Genomic DNA, 21,409 nt, shown 5'->3' on the forward strand with positions numbered 1-21,409 from the left:
TCATGTGTCCCAAAGTTTCCTTGATTTTTTTTTCCCTTGAACCAAACCAGTCTATCTCAAGAAAGATATGGGTTCATTTCATAAGCCTTGTCTTGCTTATAGAAACAAGACAAGAGGAGTCTCCATGCTCCAAAGAAAGCTTAAAAGAAGATTGATTAATTAATTAATTAAAGAATCATTTTGTCTGAGTGCAACAGGCTCCAAGTAACAAGTGAACTTTTCATTTCCAGTAATAGCAGAGATTACTTCAATGGCATGATTGTGAGCACCCGTGGGGCCATAATGTGAATGGTCTTTATTAAGGAATAGGCTGAACTTCTGACTATCTTTCTTCCAGTCATTTCCACAGGCTATAAACAGCGCCTGGTTTGTTGCTATTAAAAGAGTCTACAGACGATGATGTTGAAAAGCATTACTGTTTAAGTACTCATGGCTTGACATTAACATGAAAAATATTTTCTTGAACATAAAGTGAATTTGGGTTCTCCAGAACATTATAGTTTTGTTCCAAAATAATTGTGTTGAATATTTGTGATACAAGAGAGATTTTCCTTGGTTTTGTGTTTTTCATTTTAATTATTGGTCGCTATCCCTCTGTTTTGCTTGATTTTTCAGACACATGTGAAGCCGAAAAACATATCAGGGCAAATTTTTATGTTTTCTTGGTGTTATTTTCTGCCTGTGTTAGTACCTGATGAAAGAGCCTGGTCTTAGTTAACGATCAGGCCTCATTATGTGTTTTCTCCCATAAAAGTCCACTCTGAGGAGTGACCCTTCCTGAATAACATAGCGTTTCACACAATGATGCTGGTAAAAACTGAGGCAATCCATGATCTGCCAAGGTGATATTGAAGACATATCTCTCATGCACAGCAGACCTATGCATTAATCCTATGTTTTGGGGTCTTTAATTGCTTTAAATATTTGCTTCTAGATCTGTGTTTCACACATCTTATTTACATGGTTTATTTTTCATTTTATGAACAAATCGATAACCAGACAGACTCTTTACCACACTGGATTAGTTTTATTTATTCTCTTTGAACTTGATTAAAAAGCTGTCAAACATAAGTCTACATTTTATCAGCAGAATACTTTTACAAAACAGGGTAGGAGATGTGTATAGCTGGAAACATACATTTCAAAATGAAACAATATTTGATATATTCTAGACAGTTACCCTTTTGTTTATCCATGACAACTGAAACTAACCATCAAATGCATAAATTGATTCAAGTCTAGCCAAGTAATCCTAAGGGCATATGAAAAGGCTTTTTTTTAAAGTTCTTTCTAGATGAATTTAATGTAGTTCACCAATAAAGCATCCTCAGGAGCACAATACAAATGCTACAGAACATGAGATAGCTGGGGAAAGCGGGCAGATGTACAGTGTGATGAAGAATCAAAATGGATGTTACATTAAAATGAGCAGTCATGCAATGTCTTCATTTCATGTACTGCGTTTTAGTAAAAATGCCAAAGTTCCAATTCCATTTTTAATTTCTTTTAGGCACTGTTATGCAAATAGTGACATTCTCATTTTGTTTGTGTTTGTTTATTTTATTTGTTTAAAAGCATTGCATGTAATTTTTTTTCAGCTCTTGGGGTAGATAAATTGATTATTCATCATGTCTTTAATTTTCAACATATATCAAAGAGAAAGGTAAATTATACTCAGATTAGCTATGAATGATCTGGTATCTCTGCTTTAATTCATTGCTTTTGATATACATATTTTAATCCATTTTCCACAAACCTCCTCAATTATTATTTGTCTTTCTGTGCCATTGCATATGTTGATAAACAGCATTTTCTATGGTCTTGGGCCATATGCTGTATGCTCAGCTTGCAGAAAAAGTGACACTTGGAGTGCTAGCATAATGAAACTCTCAAAGGGTTAATGCAGAATACATATAGGCAAATGTCGACAATATTTTTTATTCCAATGTTTGAAAATTAGACACAAAATCATCATTAAGTTTGCACAAATTGAGGCATCTGTCACTTGAAAGAAAAAGAAATATTTCTGAAATATGTTTACAGAAATGTAAAAATATTAGACATCAAGACAGATGTGAACGTTTTCAATAACAGGCCTTGTCTGTCAGTCTTCCTCCGAGCCGAAGATCTTGCTGTACTCACTCAACATAAGTTCAACTATCTGATTTTGGTACAGCATGTGGACTGCCATGTTCCCTGTCTCCTTTTCAGGTCTAAGGAGTGTTGGTCCAAACACAATTCCTAAGCTTTGTGTTGACATAAGATTCACGGATTCCTTGGCTGCTATCCTGTTGACGAAAGGAAAGAATTGGTTAAAAAAGAAGGATGTCAGAGGAGTCACTGTTGCTCTTGAAGTACATAGAGGCACTTTTTAACTGATTCTCCTAACAAGGATATTTGTTTGGTTAACTTATCAAAAAGAAAGAAAATGGGGAGGCAAGAGAAACTTTTTCCAATGTGACAAAACAGAAAGAGAGTTTTTGTGGTGCCAGGGAGAAGATCCCCTGCTTCCCTTAACATGGTCTCCAGCACTGAAAGAGTTGAGAAAGCCAAAAAAAAAAACCTCCTTAATATAGAGCTCATATGAAACACATTCCTTCTGCTAATTTAAATCCAATAAAGTGAGTATGGTCTGAAATGGATTGTGAAATTTATGTAACTAAAGACTAGTGCATGCCTTATCCTGACACAAAGTTTCTTGAAAGACACAGAGACCACATACCTTAATGAGATGACTTAGAAAATAATGGGAAGGATTATAACCTTTGATATCTTTATTACCCACAAAATTAGAAGAGAAGGCCTATTATTATTAAAAGTTGATCTCATGTCTGTATTAAGACTTAAAATTCCTGTGGAAATGGCATTAAGGATGGAGAAGTCTGGTCTAAGAACAGTATAGGTTTAATGGATGGAGTTTAGGTAGGCAGTTTCACGTAAATCTCTGCAGGGGTGAGTACAAACTAAACAGAAATCCATATCCCTCAACCCTCCAGAATATATAATTTATCCTAGGTTGGAAAGAGTAGTAAATAAAGATACATATTTTATAAATAAATTGCACAGCTCTACCAAAGAATGTGAATACCTTTAAGATACAAATGTTTGAATTTATGGATGCTTCCTTAACCTGCTAGTTTCAACTTAAATATTCCAAGTGCATTGTCTAAGCCAAATTCTGCTTTTCCACCCTACTCTCCCATTGTCAGTCATTTACCTTTTAAAAATCCAGACAGCAATTTAAAAACCATCACAGCATGTCTATGTTTTCCCATACCTGTTGCTGATTTTACAGCAAGCCACACTATAAGGGAAAGAAACTTTGTGACACACAGTGGCTTCAGGCACTTAAAAAAGGCTTTCTTTCATGTGGATCACACAGCAAAAAGCATCGTCTTGTGGATTTGTGCCAATCTTGTTGTTCACCACATTCCTTGAGCATCAACACTCGTGTTTTTTTCCTGTTTATAAATAGGAAAAATTACTTAGTTCTGCCTCATGCTAGTAACTGTGGTGTCCATTGCACAAAATGCTCTCCATATGGCATTAATCAGATTGGCTTAACTTTTAGTTTCTTAAAATATAGCATCTTCATTAAATTTTTTAAAAATTAATTATCTTTCTTCTGTGGTAATATTAATATATCATCTCTTCTCTTAGGAGTTCAAAAAGTCACAAAAGTAAGTAGTTTTGTTGCCAAATGACTGTGTGGGCTTCTGATGAATGTCACACATCTTTATCACAATTAAAAATGTTACAGAGGTGACGAGGTTGTTTTGCTTAATGCCACTTATGCAGAAACATGTACATCAAGCTTGGGACCTCTCTGTGGGAAAGACTTGATTTCTCTTGAGCTCGTTACATGGTAAAAGTAGGAAACCTCATTAAGTAGTTGAAGATGGCATTGGCATGGGGAGACGTGTGCTCATCAGGGGAAAATAATTCAGCAGTTGTATCTCATGTAGCTTTAGAGATCATCAATTTAGCGTCAGCCATGACATTGCAGTGAGGGGGTGTTGATAAAGAACAGCACTGAAGAAGCTGGAGAAGCATCTCGTGGGGAGAAGGTGGCGGTGGACCATGGATGAGCAGAGTTAGGGGGAAGGAAGGCGGTGCAGAGCTCAGTTTTCCGAAGGGTCAAGAGGGGAATGACTTCCTTTGCAAAACGTGGAGCAGGATGTTGAGATCTTCTGTTCCCGATGTGGACACAGAAAATGGAAGATGCATGGCCAGCTCTTCTGTCCATGTTTGCCGTCAGTCAGCAATCAGGAGGTGAGGGTATGGCATAAAGCAATGGAGGATGTGCGTGGTGTGTGTTGGTGATGGAAAAGAACTGATTATCTGTTGTGGTTCATCAATATGTAACATGGCACTAAGAATATTTGCATACATTTGGGGTCCCTGTAGCTTAACACCAGAATAAGAATTATTTTATTGAGTAAAGCTCTTGAAAATTTTTGATTATTCATTCAGTTTTAATTGTTTTGATGACCATAATAATGAAAGCAAACTTGGAAACATGGAAAGTCCAAATAGTTAAATAATCTGTGGTGAAATAGAGCTACTGAAGGGAAAGAAGGAAAGAATTCAATCCAGCCTGAACAAAATAATTATAAGTTTGGGACTTTATGTCTTTTTGAGTTACAAATATTTACCAATGAAATTCTATAACTAATATTTTTTTCATCTGTCCACAAAAGAAGAAGTCAAAGCAAATTAATATCAAATATGCACACTTAAAGCTATTACTATAGCTGCTAAGTGAAATTGAGTTGTTAATAGAGAAAATCCTGAAAAAAATGGGCAAGAATTCCTCTTTTTGGCAAGAAAAAGAGCAGAAAGAGTGATACACCATTTCCAACATAAAAAGTGAAAGGAAATGCCAGAGGTACTTTTTGTCAAGCCCAAATGAAAGGAGCAATGATCCATCAATTTAAGATTATTTTAGAAACAATCTATAATGTGGTGCCACAGATGTTGGAACCGTATCAAGAAATTGTTGGATGTTATGCAGCACAAGATTATTTTTTCCCCCCAAAATAACTGAGCTTCAAGAATGGCTTCAGTCCCTAAAGATCACAGGTCAGGAGATATGCAGAAAATACAGTTCTCATTATTAATAGTAATGAAATTAATGATGTATTAAAACAGCAGAAGTGTCTGATAGGAGGGCTATAGTGTCAATGGTAGATACATAAGGAAAAATACTTGGAATCTATGCTTTGGCTGTTGCCAAGGCAACTGCAAGCTGGAAAGCATGTGACAGAGAGCAGGGCAACTCTACAGCTAAGAGGGTCATTGTATGTTGAGTTGGCTCTCTAGTTCCATTAAACCCACACTTTTCAAACTCTCTAAATAAAATCATTATTAATTTTGACATTTGGAAAGCACACTGGATTATTACTTCAAACACACTAGGTGTTAGGAAATGTTCTTCATCCATTTTTACTCCACAGTATCTGCCACACAACTACTGTATATTAAAAATTGGATAAGTCAGTGTACTTAAGGAGGAAATCCCCATTGGAAAGGGCACTGTTTTGTTGTAGGCTGGAGAGTGTTGGAGGGTAGAGCTATCCTCTGCCAGCTGCATTGAGAACTGTTCAATTTTGCTTTTTTATCCTTTTCCAGCCTATGAGGATTTAATTTTGCTCAATGTCAGGAGCATTTGTACCCTCCGCAGAAGGGGTTTAGCCATGCCTAATACTCTTCCACTGTTTTAAATTATATTTAAGGCTAACTTTTCACTAAGACAATCCTACTACTCTTCCATGAACTGGTTATATAGACTATGATGAAGGACAATATATTAAAAAATAAGGGATTAGAAAAGTAAGAATGGGTTATTTGGTATAATATTAGGGGCTGGAATGGCAGGTGTAGGAAAGGTCATCCTCTCAATTCCGTGGAGGACCGAGGGATAAAAGTAGGGTTTGATCTTCATAGAATCATAGAATCGATTGGGTTGGAAAAGACCTCGGAGATCATCGAGTCCAACCCTTGGTCCAACTCCAGTCCATTTACTAGATCATGGCACTCAGCACCACGTCCAATCTGCGTTTAAAAATCTCTAGGGATGGTGAATCCACCACCTCTCTGGGCAGCCCATTCCAATGCCTGATTACTCTCTCTGTAAAGAATTTTTTTCTGATATCCAACTTAAATTTCCCCTGGCAGAGCTTAAGCCCGTGCCCCCTTGTCCTATTGCTGAGTGCCTGGGAGAAGAGACCAGTCCCCACCTGGCCAGAACTTCCCTTCAGGGAGTTGTAGGCAGTGATGAGGTCACCTCTGAGCCTCCTCTTCTCCAGGCTAAACAACCCCAGCTCCCTCAGCCTCTCCCCATAGGGCTTGTGCTCCAGTCCCTTCAGCAGCCTTGTTGCTCTTCTCTGGAATATTTGGCATAATGTCCACCAGCATTATGCCAAATATTTGAGTTCACTAGGGAAGCCTCTGCTGTTAGGGACAGAAACCAAGACCTAAACAGGGTTCAACAGAGATTGAAGATAAAAGGAAATAAACTAAACTGTCCAGAAAAGAGAAAAAATGTTGTATTTGTGGCATCTGTCCATTTGGTATAGCGCTGTCATGGTAAGAGCTTCTCATGCCGATGGATGATGGGAATGATTTGATATGTAAGTTCCTATGAACTGCCTTAATAGGTCAAAGTCTGTGTGTGCCATTGATTCACTTTGCCAATAATTATCTTCAAATTAACCAATATCTGTTTCCTATCTATACTCAGGCATATGCAAATGTAATGTTTTAGCTTAAGGACTTGGCCCTGCGAAGGGCTCAGCTGCCTTCAGCTCTCCCAAACAATAATTCTGCTAACAGGCCTTTTCACTACACTGTTAAAGGCCAGTTTTTATGCAGCAGTTTTCTGACTTTTGCTATTATAGAGCTCCCAATCAATTTGAATGTGTTAAAATTTGTCTCATGATGAACAGCTTCCAGCTCAACATTTTCCACTTCTCTCCCTCCCAAACACTGGTTCACAGGAGTTAAAAAATAACAGGTATTACATACTTTGCTTTAGTGACAAGACATTTGGGAAGGAATCATCCAACCTTGAAATAAAATCTTTATTGAAAGCAATTCTACATCCATGCCCGTCAGATACATTGTATGATCAGAGGAGGTGTCCCAGGGGAAAGCTCAGCACTGTAGACAAGGTTGATTACTTGGACCTCCTGTCAGTTCTTAACTCATTGACAATGGCTGAGACACTCAGTACAACTTTGTTTTCTTTATTTGGAAGTAAAGTTAATATACTTACCTTAACTGTGCCAAATGTACTGGAAAATAACCTGATAATAAAACGTACCATCCTAGCAAGTGATATTGTCTGTGTGTGTATAAGCACATTTTGGCAGGGCTTTTGCAGATGGGATTTTCAGTGTTAGGAAAGAAGCACAAGTACAACATGATGCACAGATAATCTACCAGTGTTCTTCTCAACATATTTCCTTTCCATTTAAGGCCTGTTACATACTTTCCTGAGATATAACATATCACTGCAATGTCATTTTCTGTTGTGAATTTATTTCAGTTCTGCTACACATGTTGTTTTTCGGGAAGAACTTGAGTGGATTTTGGTGCTAAAAAGATAAGTCAACTATAGCTTTAAAAGTCCTCTTAAATCACAAACAACAATAGAGGTCCTGTAAGAGGTTAAAAACCTTGCAGAATATCCCTATCTAGCTGGATACACCAGCTTAAGAGAGAAAGCAAAATACATCCATCGTGGAGGAGAAGTGACAGTGCACTACTTAACTCCACCTTGGGGAACTTTGGGAAGTAACTGGTGTTAAGTGAGCCCTTGATACCACAAACTCTATTTGTGTAAACTGATCAATTCTTTGCACTGCTACATAGATAATTTTGAAATTTAGTATTAAATTCCGATTCTTGATATTTTATGAATGCAAACTAAACCTCATTACTATTAATGTACTGGCTTTATGGGTGATTTGCTCAGTTGCATTACAGTGGTCTTCACCAGTTGATGAAGCTCAGCAAATGCAAACATCATCAGTTGAATCCTCAGCTTGTTTTTTGTGAGATCTGTATTCCATGTTGGGAGGGGGGAGCTTGGTGTGTATGTAACTGCAACCTGAGGTTTGTGCTTATAAAGGAGCTTCAAAACAGTACAAAGTCTGTCCTTTTTAGAATGTGCCTTGTGATTTCCTCTGCAACAAATAAATACAATTCAGGAATCACAGTGGACTAACACAGTTTTAAGCCACTTGTATTTGCCTGTGTAAAACACGAAGGTAATTTAAATCCCTGTTTGATCCATAGGTTGAATTCGAAACAATAGCTAGACTGGTAATAGAGAAACCAGGTCATGGAGTATGATATGTTACAAGAGGGGTCAGAAATAGTTCAGACATACTTAAGAGCTTGCTTTTGCTGAAAATAGCCTTGGTGGCTCCTGGCCTACAGAAACTCCATAGGCTTCCTGTGCTCTGCAGCTGTGGGTTCGTATTACAGCTCTTTGGGAAAAATCCCTTCGCTTCAGTCGCTCTGGGATACAAGAACAAGCACTTGATGCTGTCTTCTTCTGCAGACTAGCCTTTAAATCTGACCATTGGATGGCTATATATAGTACCTGGACAGCTGACAGGGACCCGGTGGAGAATGGGCTTCCTCAGGGGATCCCCCACATATCTCACAGCACGAGCCCTTCCCTGGATGAACTGCCTTGGAGTGTAGCCCTAAATGAAAATAATAACTAAACTAACTCAGAACATTGCTTCACAGTTGGCTGAATAGACTCTGAGAAGCTGAAGAAAGGCATTTATTCTGGCTTAGCCTGCTTTAATAAGAGAACAGTTAGAAATAAAGTCTTCTCAGTGTTGGGTGAACTTTGTTATCCGTATGACATCCCTGCTGAAGAGCACATGTGCTCTTGCCTTTGCACACACCTCACACAGTGCCTGTCTTTTAAAGAATGTCTTTATCTGCTGGGTGGCTGAGGCCAGGAGGTAAAACCACATTTAGATATCTCAAGATACTCCAGCCTCTACAGGGTCTTCATCCAGGAATGTGCTCTGGAGAAGTCCTCTTTGTTTTTCTGCACAGGGGGAGGTGCACTGAGGAGCTTTGAGAAGGGTAACAGTGAATCTGCACTGCAGCCTTGGGAATGGTTGTTTTTCTGGACATCTCATGAGTCAGAGAAGGTGCAAAGGCAAAAGGTGCACACTGGTGCATGAGAGGAGCTTGTGTGCATGTTGTGGTGCCTCTTTGGAAGACCCCAGTGTGGGCAAAGGTTCAGGTCCCACTCTCCCAAGCCTTATTGTGTCAAAGAGATGGATTCAAAGTCTTTCCAAAAATCTTTCCTTTGACAAAAATTCCAGGTCCCCCTTAGGGGAAACTGACCCAAATGGGTGACTCATTAAATTCTTCTGTTTACTGACAGCCAGCAGTCTGTCCTGCCAGTTTGGCTTGGGTTGCAATTTTTTCTGTGTGAATGCAAACTGTTCTGACTAGTGCTCTTAGGAGGAGAGTTCTGGCTAGTCCAAGTTGCTGCTGTGCCTGGAGTTTGCCTGTTTGGGCACAGCCCTCTGGTAGGAGTCAGATGAAGGCCATGAACTTCCTTAAGGAGCATCCTGGACTCCTCTGGCTGCAGCTCCGTGCACAAGGCGTTCATTTCTGCCTGTGGCAGCATATATATCTCAAACAACTGTGAACCCCTCTTCAAAAGCCACACTAGCACTGTGAGCACAAGCCTGTCCTTTGGGAGGGGATGGGAGAGAACAAAACCACCCAGGACAGATGTTGGGCAGATGCTAATGCACTTCTTGGAGGTGTTTGGATAGTACAGTGATAAAGGCAGTGTGAGGCTACATAGAATAATATATGTTCAGACAGACATATACAACAAAAAGGCCTTAAATGTATTTTTGGCTGGTGGTGTAACTTTTGCCATGCTTGATTATTCTTTTAATTTATTTTTTAAATTCTATTTCTGTTTAGTTATGGGTTGGGTTTTTTTTCCTCCAGAACAACTAGCTTATTGTAAAAACTAACCTGTCAGATGTCCTGGGTCTGTATGCTTTTGTGGCCTGTGTGGTTCAGAAGGCAACAGATAGTTTTAAATAAATAAAGCTTTAACTTTTTAATTTGCTTAAATATTTTTGTTCAAAAATGCCTGAAGCTACATTTCCTTGTAACATTAAAAATAAAAAGCAGTTAGTAACAATCTCGCTTAAATCATGAATGGTAAATATAGAACCTTTATCATCAGCACAGCACATCCAAAAATGTCTTTGTAAAATAAATCAAATTATATGAGTTAATTGATTCCAGGCAACATCAGCAACTGCAGGTGGAAACTGAATAACAGGATGTTTATTAATGAGGCACTATTAATCAAAATTGACAATATCAATTCCTGTTTCTTTTATTTGAATTCTACCTGCAAAATCCATGAACATACTCACTGAATTTTAAAATAAAAATTTAAAAGTAAAGAAAATGTTGACACTTGGGATTTTAGCTTTAGATGTAGGGCTATTTGTTTAAACAGCAAAAGGATATCCTAAATCCAATTTGACAGGCAATGCCAAAGATGCCAGTGGTAATTAATTAGCACTTAATTTAGACCACAGAACAACAGGATATGGAATTGGTGCTCAGTGCCATTTCCCCTTAGGCTTCATCTCATGAGGGTCAGGAGTATGGCTGTTGCATTGAAGGTCAGTAAATAAATTGGGGGAACACATTGACACTGGACTTTTCATGATAGATATCCTTCACCCTTATTACTGCCTCTGGCTATGGCTGATGAGAAAAGGACTGCAATTGTTCTGTGAAGAATGCTGTGGTACTACACAGGCTCGAGCTGAGCAAGGTACTGCCTGAGCTCACGAGTCGCGGAGCTGGCAGAGAGCTGCCCCAACTTTGCATCTGGGCTGGAAATAAACTTCTGACTGTAGCACAGAAAGCTTCAGGAACTCTGACAGGCGAGAAAATTCACTTAAAAGCAGTCCTTAAGTTTGCTAGATTTGTGAGCTTAGCTTTAGATTAAGCATAATTAAAATCAAGGGAAGATTTTAAAGTGAGGTTAGAAACTAGGTCAGCAAGGGAAAAAAACACATTTCTTTATTATCCTCTCGTCTTTGTCTTAATAATATCTGGTACTCCTCCATAGAGCTAAAGGCTCTTAATAAAGGTGGATTAATGTTATTAACAGCATTGTTTTCTGATGGGGACACAGAGGCTTTGATATGCTTAATGATGGACAAATAGAAAGTACGTGGCAAAAAAGCAGAGCCACCAGTTCTGCTGGCAACCCAGTGGGTTTGTCACTCAGGGAAAGAAGCCACTTTCAGCAGCACACCCAAAGCACAGGGGATATAGAAAGCACACAGGAGACTCTATGTGCCTTGTTCCCAGAGGCACATCAATTGCATTCTTTTGATGCAGATTTACTGGTAAAAAAGATAGAAAGATGATGAGATGCTGTATTACAATTTAATCCTCCTGCTCTGAGTAAAATTAGTGCATCTGTCAGCCACTTCTATGCTCCCTCTTCCAGTAATCTCTACCTGTCTTTCAAGAGAGGGTCTCAGGTGGAAGGTGTCAGCACTGCCACTGATACTCAGCAATGTTATAGCTTTCTGGAAACACTTCTTCCAAACTCTACCCTACTATGCCTAAATGGTTTGCTTCCCCAAGTCCCACAGGGTGATGAACGATGGGAAGTTCAGTATTTACAACAGGATGGTTCTTGTTGCACATCCCAGATGTACTCCACTGGCACAGTTTTATCCCCTCTAGGTTCCCAGAAGGGCTGCCTGCATTGCTGTGTCAGGAAAACACTGAGTTAGACAGCAGACCGTGCTCAGAAAATGTATTTTGGAAGCCCCAGGTTAGCAGTTATTTTAACTTTCACTTCATCACACACTTTGCAGCATGTCTCTGGGCAGTGAGTGAAATTTTGATTACTCTGGAAGTCACTGACAAAAATCCCAGTGACTGGGAGCCAGAATGGAGTCAGAATTTCACCTTATACAAAGCTTAACTTTTCTCATTTTGGATGATATCTATTTTTACTAAGTGGAATTACCTCTTTTGATTATGTTCCATCTATAACCTCTTGCAACCCTCAATTATAGCCTTTTTGCACTACCATAATCCAGCTGACAGCAAATAACTCAGGCCTCGATATGACAGGTTTACTTTCTGACTTAGAGCCCAGAAGGGGCAATTGGCTGGAATTCCAGGTTGAGATGTTGAGCTATAGACAACTTGATCAGATATTTGTCTTTCCTGGTGAGTCTAAAGCTGCTCTTGAAAACCTTAGATTCATTAACAGCACACTGTTTTTGTCCAGTGTCATGAATTAATTATTCAGTTCTGTGAGACAATCAGTAATTTTTAACATTGAAAGCAAAAAATGTGGCAAAGAATTCCATGAAAGTCAGAAAAAATTAAAAACAAACCTGTCAAAGTTTTCTTTTTCTGTAAGCTGCTGTATAATAGAATCAGAGAATCGTTTAATTTGGAAAAGATATTTAAGATTACCAAGTCCAACCATTTCAATTACTTAATATTTTTTAAATATTTTAAAAATAATATAAGAAATTAATATTGGTCGTTTAATAGTCCCCAATATAAAATCTAGTTTGTTTTTTTTTAACCTGTATTATCACCATCTTATTGTTTAAAATGAAAGCCTTTTTGCAGTGATCCACCCAACAGAGATGATTTTTTATGAGATCTGACCTCAACCAGGATTCCTACTCTTTCAGGTTCACTTCTGAACTCTCCACAAGCTACGATTGCAATATATATGCACTGCATTTGTATCAGATTTGAAAGATGCTTTAACATGCCTCCCAGCACCACGATTGTTTCAACCCTGATACTCAACACGAGTAGGATGAATGTAGCTCTTAAATGCACTAGTGAGTATGTGCCATGAGTCTTTGAATTCTTTAAACTTATTTACATTTTACTTGCCCTTGAGCAACAAATTTACTATGTCAGCATTGTCTTTTCTACTTAAACTTTGTCTGTCTTGTCTGCTCACCTTAGCTTGATGTTTATTTTTTTGTGCACGTGTATAGTCCATTGCACTAAATGCATGAACTGCCTGGAGTGGAGGATTTTCCATATACTGTGTCTTTCTAAGAAGCACCCTTTGTAGTACTGCAAGTTCTGCAATATTTCCTGGCTTTAAAATAGCTTTGAATTTTCTCATTAGTTCCTTTAAAGTCAAAGACATACTCACACATGTACTGGTCTCAGATGACTCTGGTCTATCTGCCTTAGATACTTTATAAAGTCTTTATTCTTTATACAGGCAGCCCTACTTCTCTCAGCAATTGTGCTGCTTTCATCTTTGAAGCTTCAAGTGACCAGGTTTGCCAATATCTGCTTCTGTCAAACTCTGGTCAAAATCCACAGTTAGAAAAAGTGTTGAGGAAACACAGATGAGTCACTTAGACCTTCAAACCCCAATCATATTTGGCAGAAATTAAAAAATTTAGTAACAGGTACAATCTTCCTGTTAATATCAAGGCATGCTTGTCAGTCTTGGGACAGCCCTCGGTAAGTATCTTCCAGGACACCCTTTTGTAGGTGCTGCATCAGGAACTGTCTAACCTGAAGTAAATACTTGTGGATGGATTTACAAACTGAGAAAGTGCCTCTTTAGGAACCAAATATTAAAGTTTAAAGATGCAAAGCTCTATAAAACTAATTTAATGTGAAGAGTAATGGAAACCTGTTAGTGTATAACCCTGGAAGGTCAAGAAATTCTCACCATAGTGGCCAGGTGAGATTCCAAATGTGTTCACCAAGTTTTGAAATTTGCCCTGAGTTAGAAATCTCTGGGTTAACTCTGAGTCCAGAGCAGCTGCAGTCACTTCCATGGAGTAGATCTTCTGAAGAGAGTGAAAACTCCTTCTTCTGATGACACTTTTATGAGACCGTTATCCAGACATGGAAACAATTTGGGTTGTCTGAGGAGGTGGTATTAAGTTGCCTGCTACTACTGCTGCCACAGCCCTGTAAAAATGCTCGCTGGGCTGAGAGTTTGAACAAGACAAACTGACGTTCCCAGTAAACTTTACTTCTTGTACAGCTTCCATATGCTATAAGTTTGTACCATGGCACCATGTGCTATATGCTGATAGTGCATGGTGATTGCTGATAGTTTGGTGAAGGCCTGGCCTTGGCAATATCAACAGCAATGATCTGGGAAGTGGGAACAGTTTCTAGACAGATGAAGTGCTATCCTGAGGTGGTTTGGAGAGTTTGAGTCTAGTGCTGACACAGAGAACATGGTGAAAATTTTCTGTGCTTTTTCCATGAAGGTGCTCGGAGAGCTACAGGAAAGGGATTGGTGGGATCTGCAAAAAATGCAGAACTTTTCTAAATTTTCTTTTTTTGGCTCATCTCCATGGGAAGGGGTCTTCATTTGGAAGACTACAGCAAAGCTCTGGAGAGGATGTGGCAGTGCTATCTAACATTAGGGCCAAGGTGGTGCAGAAACCCTCAGCCTAGAGGAGGTAACTGGTTTCATCTTGTGGACCAGGGAAGGAGGCAAGTTGGCTGGAGGGAGCCACTTCACAGATTTATGATTTTACATTGCACCATAATGCATAATGTATGAAATGATAAATATTTTCCATTCAGCAACATCTTGCTATATTTTCATCTAACTCTATAATTTTAATTATAAAGTGAACATAACCTGTATCAAGTTATGATTTTGTTAACATATTGAATGAGGACAAGAAAAATAAATACCAGATTTTATACTGTACAGGCACATGAAGGTATAGTAAAAAAATCTGGTTTCCTTGACCACATTGTCATAATATGCATATATAACTGCTTATTGAATCCAGGCTGTGTAGACAACAGAAAGAACACTGGCTCCATACCATCACAATGCATGCCCACAACAAAGAGGAGGAAAGAACAGGCTCTTTCATTGTGTGTTCCTAAGTATTACCAACATAAGGGCTAAAAACTACCTCTGTCTGAAGTGTATCTATATAGCCATGCATAAGTTATTAACTGGGCTCCCTCAGCACAGTTGCTGAAAATATTAATATATTCAAATTATATTCTAGCTACTGCAAAAACAGTAGATCAGAAAAATGTATTAAAATCTCTTCAGACAAAAGGAGTCATGTTATTTATAAAGTTCCTTCCCCCATTCCCCCCCCTTACTGGAACACAAACCTTCATTGTATATAGTACATGAGAATGCAAGATGATCCTTAGATGTCAAAATGTGGCTTAAAGTTTGAATGTAATCATAAAACAGTGACTCCAGTGCTTGCCATAAACAAATTGTCACTGGTATTATGTAACTTAGACTATTCACAAAGTATAAAAGATGGGAAGAATAAAAGGTGGCTGCCAAACACTATGGGACAAATCTGAAGGTTGTGCCAAATTGTGCCAGTGGGCTGGGAATTGCAAACCCAGCATGGAATTTGGTTTTGCACTCCTTGGTGCTTGGGCTGCTTAAATTAGAGTGAAACTAAGACTATTTTTTTTTATTTAGTTTGTCACTAAGGCAGCAAATCAGCAACCAATGGCTTCTGCCAGTGGGAGATGGGAAAGTGGGATAAATATTGCCAAAGGACCCGGTTTTGTATGGAGTAGTTTTCTGGGGTGCAAACAAGCATAATCAGTCACCAGCAATGCAGCCTGGAAAATGGATCATCACCCTCAAATCTGGTGGTCTTGAACTGTTCATGTTATCCAGGTGTAGGGTATTGTGTCTTCAGTACTGCTCTTCACTGGGACCCCTCTGGAAAGCTGATTAGTGATGGAAGACCATACATCAAGGCAGAAGGCCTGGTCTGTGAACAACCACTAATCATTCATGGCTACTTTCCTTTAGTCCAGGCTTTAGGAGGAAAGTATATCTGATAATACATGCACTACACAGATTTAAATTGCAGCTAATGGTTGCGTTAATGCCCTTTATCAGGGACAACAACCAAACTAGGTGGTTGTCCAACCCCCCTTTTCCCCCCACCTTCCTTTTAAAAGTAAAATGACATTTTTTTCGCAGCCTGAAATAATTGCTGAAGCAGAGATACTGGTTTAACTCATTATGAATTATTAGTGGAAAAGTGGGTCTCAGAAGTATGTTACATCTGAAATATTTTTCGTCACTTGAACATGTGCCGTCCAGAACTGGCCCTGTTCTACCAGGCACTGGGAACAAACACTTCGCATTCACAGATGCTCCTAATTTGGTGTGGTTTAGAGTGTAATTTAGATCAAACGTATCCATGTAAATGAGTCAGGGTTTCTTAATTAGGTGCCTCTAAAGAAAAAACTTGGACCACATCAGTAGGTGTGGGTGTGGTGCCCACAGTATTGGAATCTTTTCTATAGATGAAGCTGAGTTTTGTTCAGACACACTGTAGGTTTTTCTTTCCCTTTTTTTACCCTTTTTTTTTTTCTCCTAAAGCACAATAATAAATCTGCAGATGGCATAGACATAAAGACGCTACTTCAGAGGAGCTGTCTAAAACACTGTCTCTTTGGCAAATGCCTTAAAGTAGGTCATTCTGCTGTGATTTAGGTTTATATTTCATTGCCAGCTTTTTGTTCCCATTACAAGTAGGGTGCATTCCAGTCCACAGATTTGCTCTTCATTTTTTTTTTTTTAGATTGGTTCTTATTTACAAGAATTTGTAGATCTTCATAAGAAAATGGCCAATACCCTGTCAGAAGTAGTAATCATGCACTTGACCACAAAAAGAGATGTATGAAGGTGATAACCTGAAATGTAGGAAGGTAAAATGCCATTCACTGAAAGCAAAAATTGTATTGATTCTCTAAACATGGTGATGGAAATGATTGTTGCATCTTTTCCAATGTGTGAAAAAGGATTTGATGTAATGTCATTCCAGAACTCTCACAGAACTCAGCCATATATGGCCCTAGTTGTGCAGGTATTTGCTTTTACTTTTTTATATTTGCAACTGAAAATTGTGCATTTTATAGCTTATTTAAAAAAAAAATAAAAAACAGAGGCTATTTTCCCATTAAATTGCTGGGGGATTTATGTGCCAAACTCCCACTAGCCTTAATGAATTACCTGTATAAATTCCCTTTCAATCAATAGTAGAATAGATCCTATTGTGTTATATTAATTATTTTGCACAGAACACTGACATTTTGGCATTAAAGTCTTTTTTATTAGTTTTGCTTTTTAAGTTCCAATGAATATCTAAGAAACTTCAAGCTTATTATTTATTTTACAGACTTAATTCTGAGAAAAATCATGCATCTTTAGGCAGCAAAATGAAAAACATTGCAATTTACCTTTTGATGATCTGGTCTTATACATTAATGTGTTTGGGTGCAATCTCCCAAAATAACAAAAGAAAAAAGGAGAACAAAACCATTTTGTAGTGAATTGAACATTCTTAATTTTGACCAATAAAAAACCCCACATTTGAACTGAAAAGAAAACTAACCCCCAGCAATATTGAGAGGTTACAAAATCACATAAATTAACTCTGCCGGTGTTTTTTGGTAAAGCTTATGCAAGTGCAAACCAGAAGCAGGATCCTCACGTGGTCCTGATTAACTGAAGAGTCCTTAGCAATAACCAGCCTTCCCAGGGATGTGCTGGCCAGATGCACATGTACACCCACAGCACATGGATGAGCCTTCAAAGGCACAGGGGGCTCGGGGTGGGGGATTGGGGAGCAAGAGAAGAGTGGAAGTGAGAAATGTTGGCTGTGTAGTAGTGGGAAAGTGCCTTACTCTCTCCATTCCTCACTTTCTTTATCTACACAACTAGGATAATAAAACTTACTGACCTGAAAAGGAAGTTGGGAGATTTAATTAATGTTTGAAAAGCTTTTTTGAGATTGTTTGATATTGAGTAATGTGGGATGAACAATAGAAGCTCTTGGAAACAGGGGCTCTATCTATCAGGATTTGTGTACTGCACTCAGCACAATGGTGCCGTGCAGCCATGGAGTCAACTGTGTCATAAATATTTAAATTAAAACTATGTTAATTATTTTTATCATTCTGTTATTTGCTGATACACCAGTCCGGTACTTGGTAGCATTGAAAAGTATCAAGTGCAATTATTTGCCTGACTGTTATGAAAATCAGGGTTTATATTTTTAAATACAGTTGTGGAAATAGGAAGTAGATGAAAACACGGGTGAAAATATGGTTTTAATTACTCATTCTTATTAAGAACACTGAGCTGTAAGGTATTCTTTGGTGAAGAGCTAAACTTCATAAACTTTCCTATTCCACAAAAAGTAGGATTGGGCATGACTGCAAAAAATTCAGTGGAAGGTCACCCCAACCTCAAAATGTGTAAAATCAAAATACATGAAGGTACTTCTGGAAAGCTGGATTTCTTTATGGCCTTTAACCCAAAATTACTATTGCTCCTGTCCTGTGCACGCTTGTGCCTTGTGCGTGTTTTCTGGTGTCCACTAATTTACAAGGGATGAGTTTAGTAGACAGAGAAAAGGGGTTAATTCTTCTCCTTCCCCCAGAATGAGCCCTGGGAAGCTGTGGTAAATGGGATGAGCTTTGGCATTGCTCCAGCTCCTTTGTAAAACTCTTCTATAGCTGAAATTGAGAAAAACATGTGTGCAAGAGCACATCTCAATATATATTTGCCCTTCTCAAGTTAGAAAGGGATTAATTAATTTCATGTAAAGCTTAAAACACCAGTCAGGGATGCCTGAGTCTTTTATGCCCCTGGTCAGTCACTTGCTTACTCTGCTGAGGCAAGAGGATGTTTCTCCTTCTCACATTTCCAGCAGCTGCTCCCCAAACCTGTAAGAGTATGGCTAAACTTTTCTCCTTGCTGCTGCCCTATGTCTGAAGAGCAAAAGTGGCTCATAAGTTGCCTGATTATAAGAAAAAGGTCTTGATTCAGGAAATAATTTCAACAAATAGTCTTTCATGCACCCTCATTAAAGGGCTTCTGCACATTCCTGAATCTGGGCATTTTTCCTGAAGGACAATTTAAATGCCCATCTCACAGTTTGGGTTGTAGGTCTTCCACAGGTTCACTGAGATTTCCCAAATAGATTGTTTTTGTACAGTCCTTCCATGTGGGGGACTGTTCTTAGTTTTCAGTAACTTTTACCATTATTATTATTATTATTATTATTATTATTATTAACATTAATATTATTATTAATATTATTATTAACGTTAGTATTAGTATTAATATTATTAATAGTATTATTAATAGTATTATTATTATTATTATTAATAATAAAAAACAACTTGCTCAGTTCTTAGTGTAATCTGTTCTTCTACTGTGTGAAAAAAGGGTTCTCCTGAGCCTACATTTAATATGTGAGCCTGCCCAAAACTGCTGATATGACACATAGTTTAGTAAGTGAAAATCACATATGTTTGCTACATCTTTCCTCCACCAACTTTAAAGGAAAAAAAAAAAACCAAAACAAAACAACCAAAAAACCAACATTTGCAGACATCCCTGCTTAGCATTACTATGTACTGCATTTTAACTTTATTTTCTAACTTTCCCTGAGAATTCTGGGTACTGCTGCTGGACTTGTCATCACATTGTCATCGTGTCCTGGTGTGCAGGCTACTGTGGGCTGCTGCTGTCTCTACATGGCTGTTTTCCTTTTCTTCTCCATTTTTTTTTTAGCTTTTAATAGGTAGAAACAACTTTAGTTGTATATAGTTTTCAAAAGCTTTTGCTCTTCAGAATGTAGATGCTACATACTGTGAGGTTTGAGGTGGGAGGAGTGTTCCTCCCCATGTTTGTCAAGGTTGGAAGTTTTTCTCTGCTTATAGACTTATGAACATGGGGGAAGATTTTTTTCAAACCAACCAAAACATGAATACCTAAGACTTTTGTTAGATAGTATATTACTATCAGTGGGTTTGTCTTAGATGAATAGTTCTACGCTTGATGAGAAGCATATTTCCAGAGAAATCAATGCAAACATTTAGTAGTAAGAATGAAGAATTTAGGTAGAGAGGAAAGGAAATCAGAGAGAAAATCATCCTTCTCACTCTGAAAGGGAAGAAAGTCTGGATGGCATCTGAAAATCTCTTGTCGTGTTATGTACAGTAGGGGAAAAATGGAGCAAAATAAAAGGAGTTTCTTGGATTTAAAGGTGGATCTAAAGGTATCAGCTCCTGTCTGGTCAAGGCAGCCAGACAGGGCACATAAACAGATCCACGTGATAAACCAAGAGGCAACTGCAGAGCTCCCCAGACAACTTGCCTGAAGTGCCTGCCAAGGAGGCAGATGCTGCTGCTGGAAGAATATCTTCCACAGTTGGGCATCTGGGTTCAGCGCTTTCCACTCAAGGGAGAGGGGTGGGAGCATCAGGCTGGCCCCTGCCTTCCTGTTTAATTATTTCAACATCCATTTTATAGTTTTGTAAATAACACTTATTATCCTGCCTTTGTGTGGGGAAATCAGGAGCAAGGAGAGGGGTTTTTTTCTGTGTTATATCCCTTTGCAGGGGTGTCTACATGGATGGGCACATCCAGACTGGAGCTTGGCTGCCCTGTGCTCCAGCCTGGTCAGATGTGACACAGCTCAGGTCTGGGAGTCACAGAGCTGCCTTGCAGTGGCACGGAGCTCAACCTAATAAGCAGAGCAGGCTGAGATTCATTAATTTAACATTAATAAGCACAGCTTATTAGCTCAGGCACAGTGCTGTATAATGCAGGCACACAGCTTCTGGAGCAGAGCTGCGGCCGCCCTTGCCAGCTCGGAGTGTGATGCAGAGGACCCAGCCAGGGTGTTCCTTTCCTCTGCTACATTTTGCATAAGGGAGAAAAGACAAATTTTTTTGGTCACTGGAGAAGCATCTGTGAAAATAAAAAAAAAATGCCTCCAGGTTTTTAGGTTGTATTACTGTCTTATTCTGAGTCTTTAAGTAATTTAAACTTCTCCTGCTTTGGTTTCCCAACGAGTTTGTAACAGCTATCTCAGAATAGTGTGGTGAAAACAGGTCAGGGGCTGATCAGAAAATACTATAGAGAGTGAAATACTATAAAGACTGATACTTCTTCTGCCTTACTCGTATTATAGTTGTGTAAGTAAATTACTGGGTACAAATAGTGATTTATCAGACAGGGGTTGGTTGTGCTCAGTTCACATTCATGCAGAGTGCCAAGGTTTCTGCATCATTTCATGTGCTGTGTGTGCCTAAAAAATTGGGACCTGAAAGGTGTATCAGTTTTATCCGATACGTGCAATTAGCTCACTGTGGGTGTAAAATTCACATGTACACAAAGAACAGGAGACAGTGGAGACCTGTGGAACTAGGACACTGTTTTCACAGATGTCCGGAGCAGCAATATACAGGCCATATGTGGCAAGCAAATATTCTCTAAACATTTTCAAATAAAACAGGTTGTTTTCTGTAGCCTTTTATTT

The 21,409-nt window shown here is 38.6% G+C and overlaps 1 protein-coding gene across 1 annotated transcript in view; it reads right to left on the minus strand.

Moving 5' to 3' along the window:
• Window positions 1-1,007: 1,007 nt before the first annotated feature.
• Window positions 1,008-21,409, minus strand: part of ARHGAP15 (Rho GTPase activating protein 15) — a 329,404-nt gene continuing 309,002 nt past the window's right edge. The window contains exon 14 of the mRNA XM_071562294.1: window positions 1,008-2,288. Within this exon, the coding sequence (XP_071418395.1) occupies window positions 2,105-2,288 (184 nt within the window). The 3' untranslated portion in view covers window positions 1,008-2,104. The remainder of the gene's footprint in view (window positions 2,289-21,409) is intronic.

The sequence above is a fragment of the Pithys albifrons genome, chromosome 8, assembly GCF_047495875.1.
Source record: "Pithys albifrons albifrons isolate INPA30051 chromosome 8, PitAlb_v1, whole genome shotgun sequence".
In the NCBI taxonomy this organism is placed as follows: domain Eukaryota; kingdom Metazoa; phylum Chordata; class Aves; order Passeriformes; family Thamnophilidae; genus Pithys; species Pithys albifrons.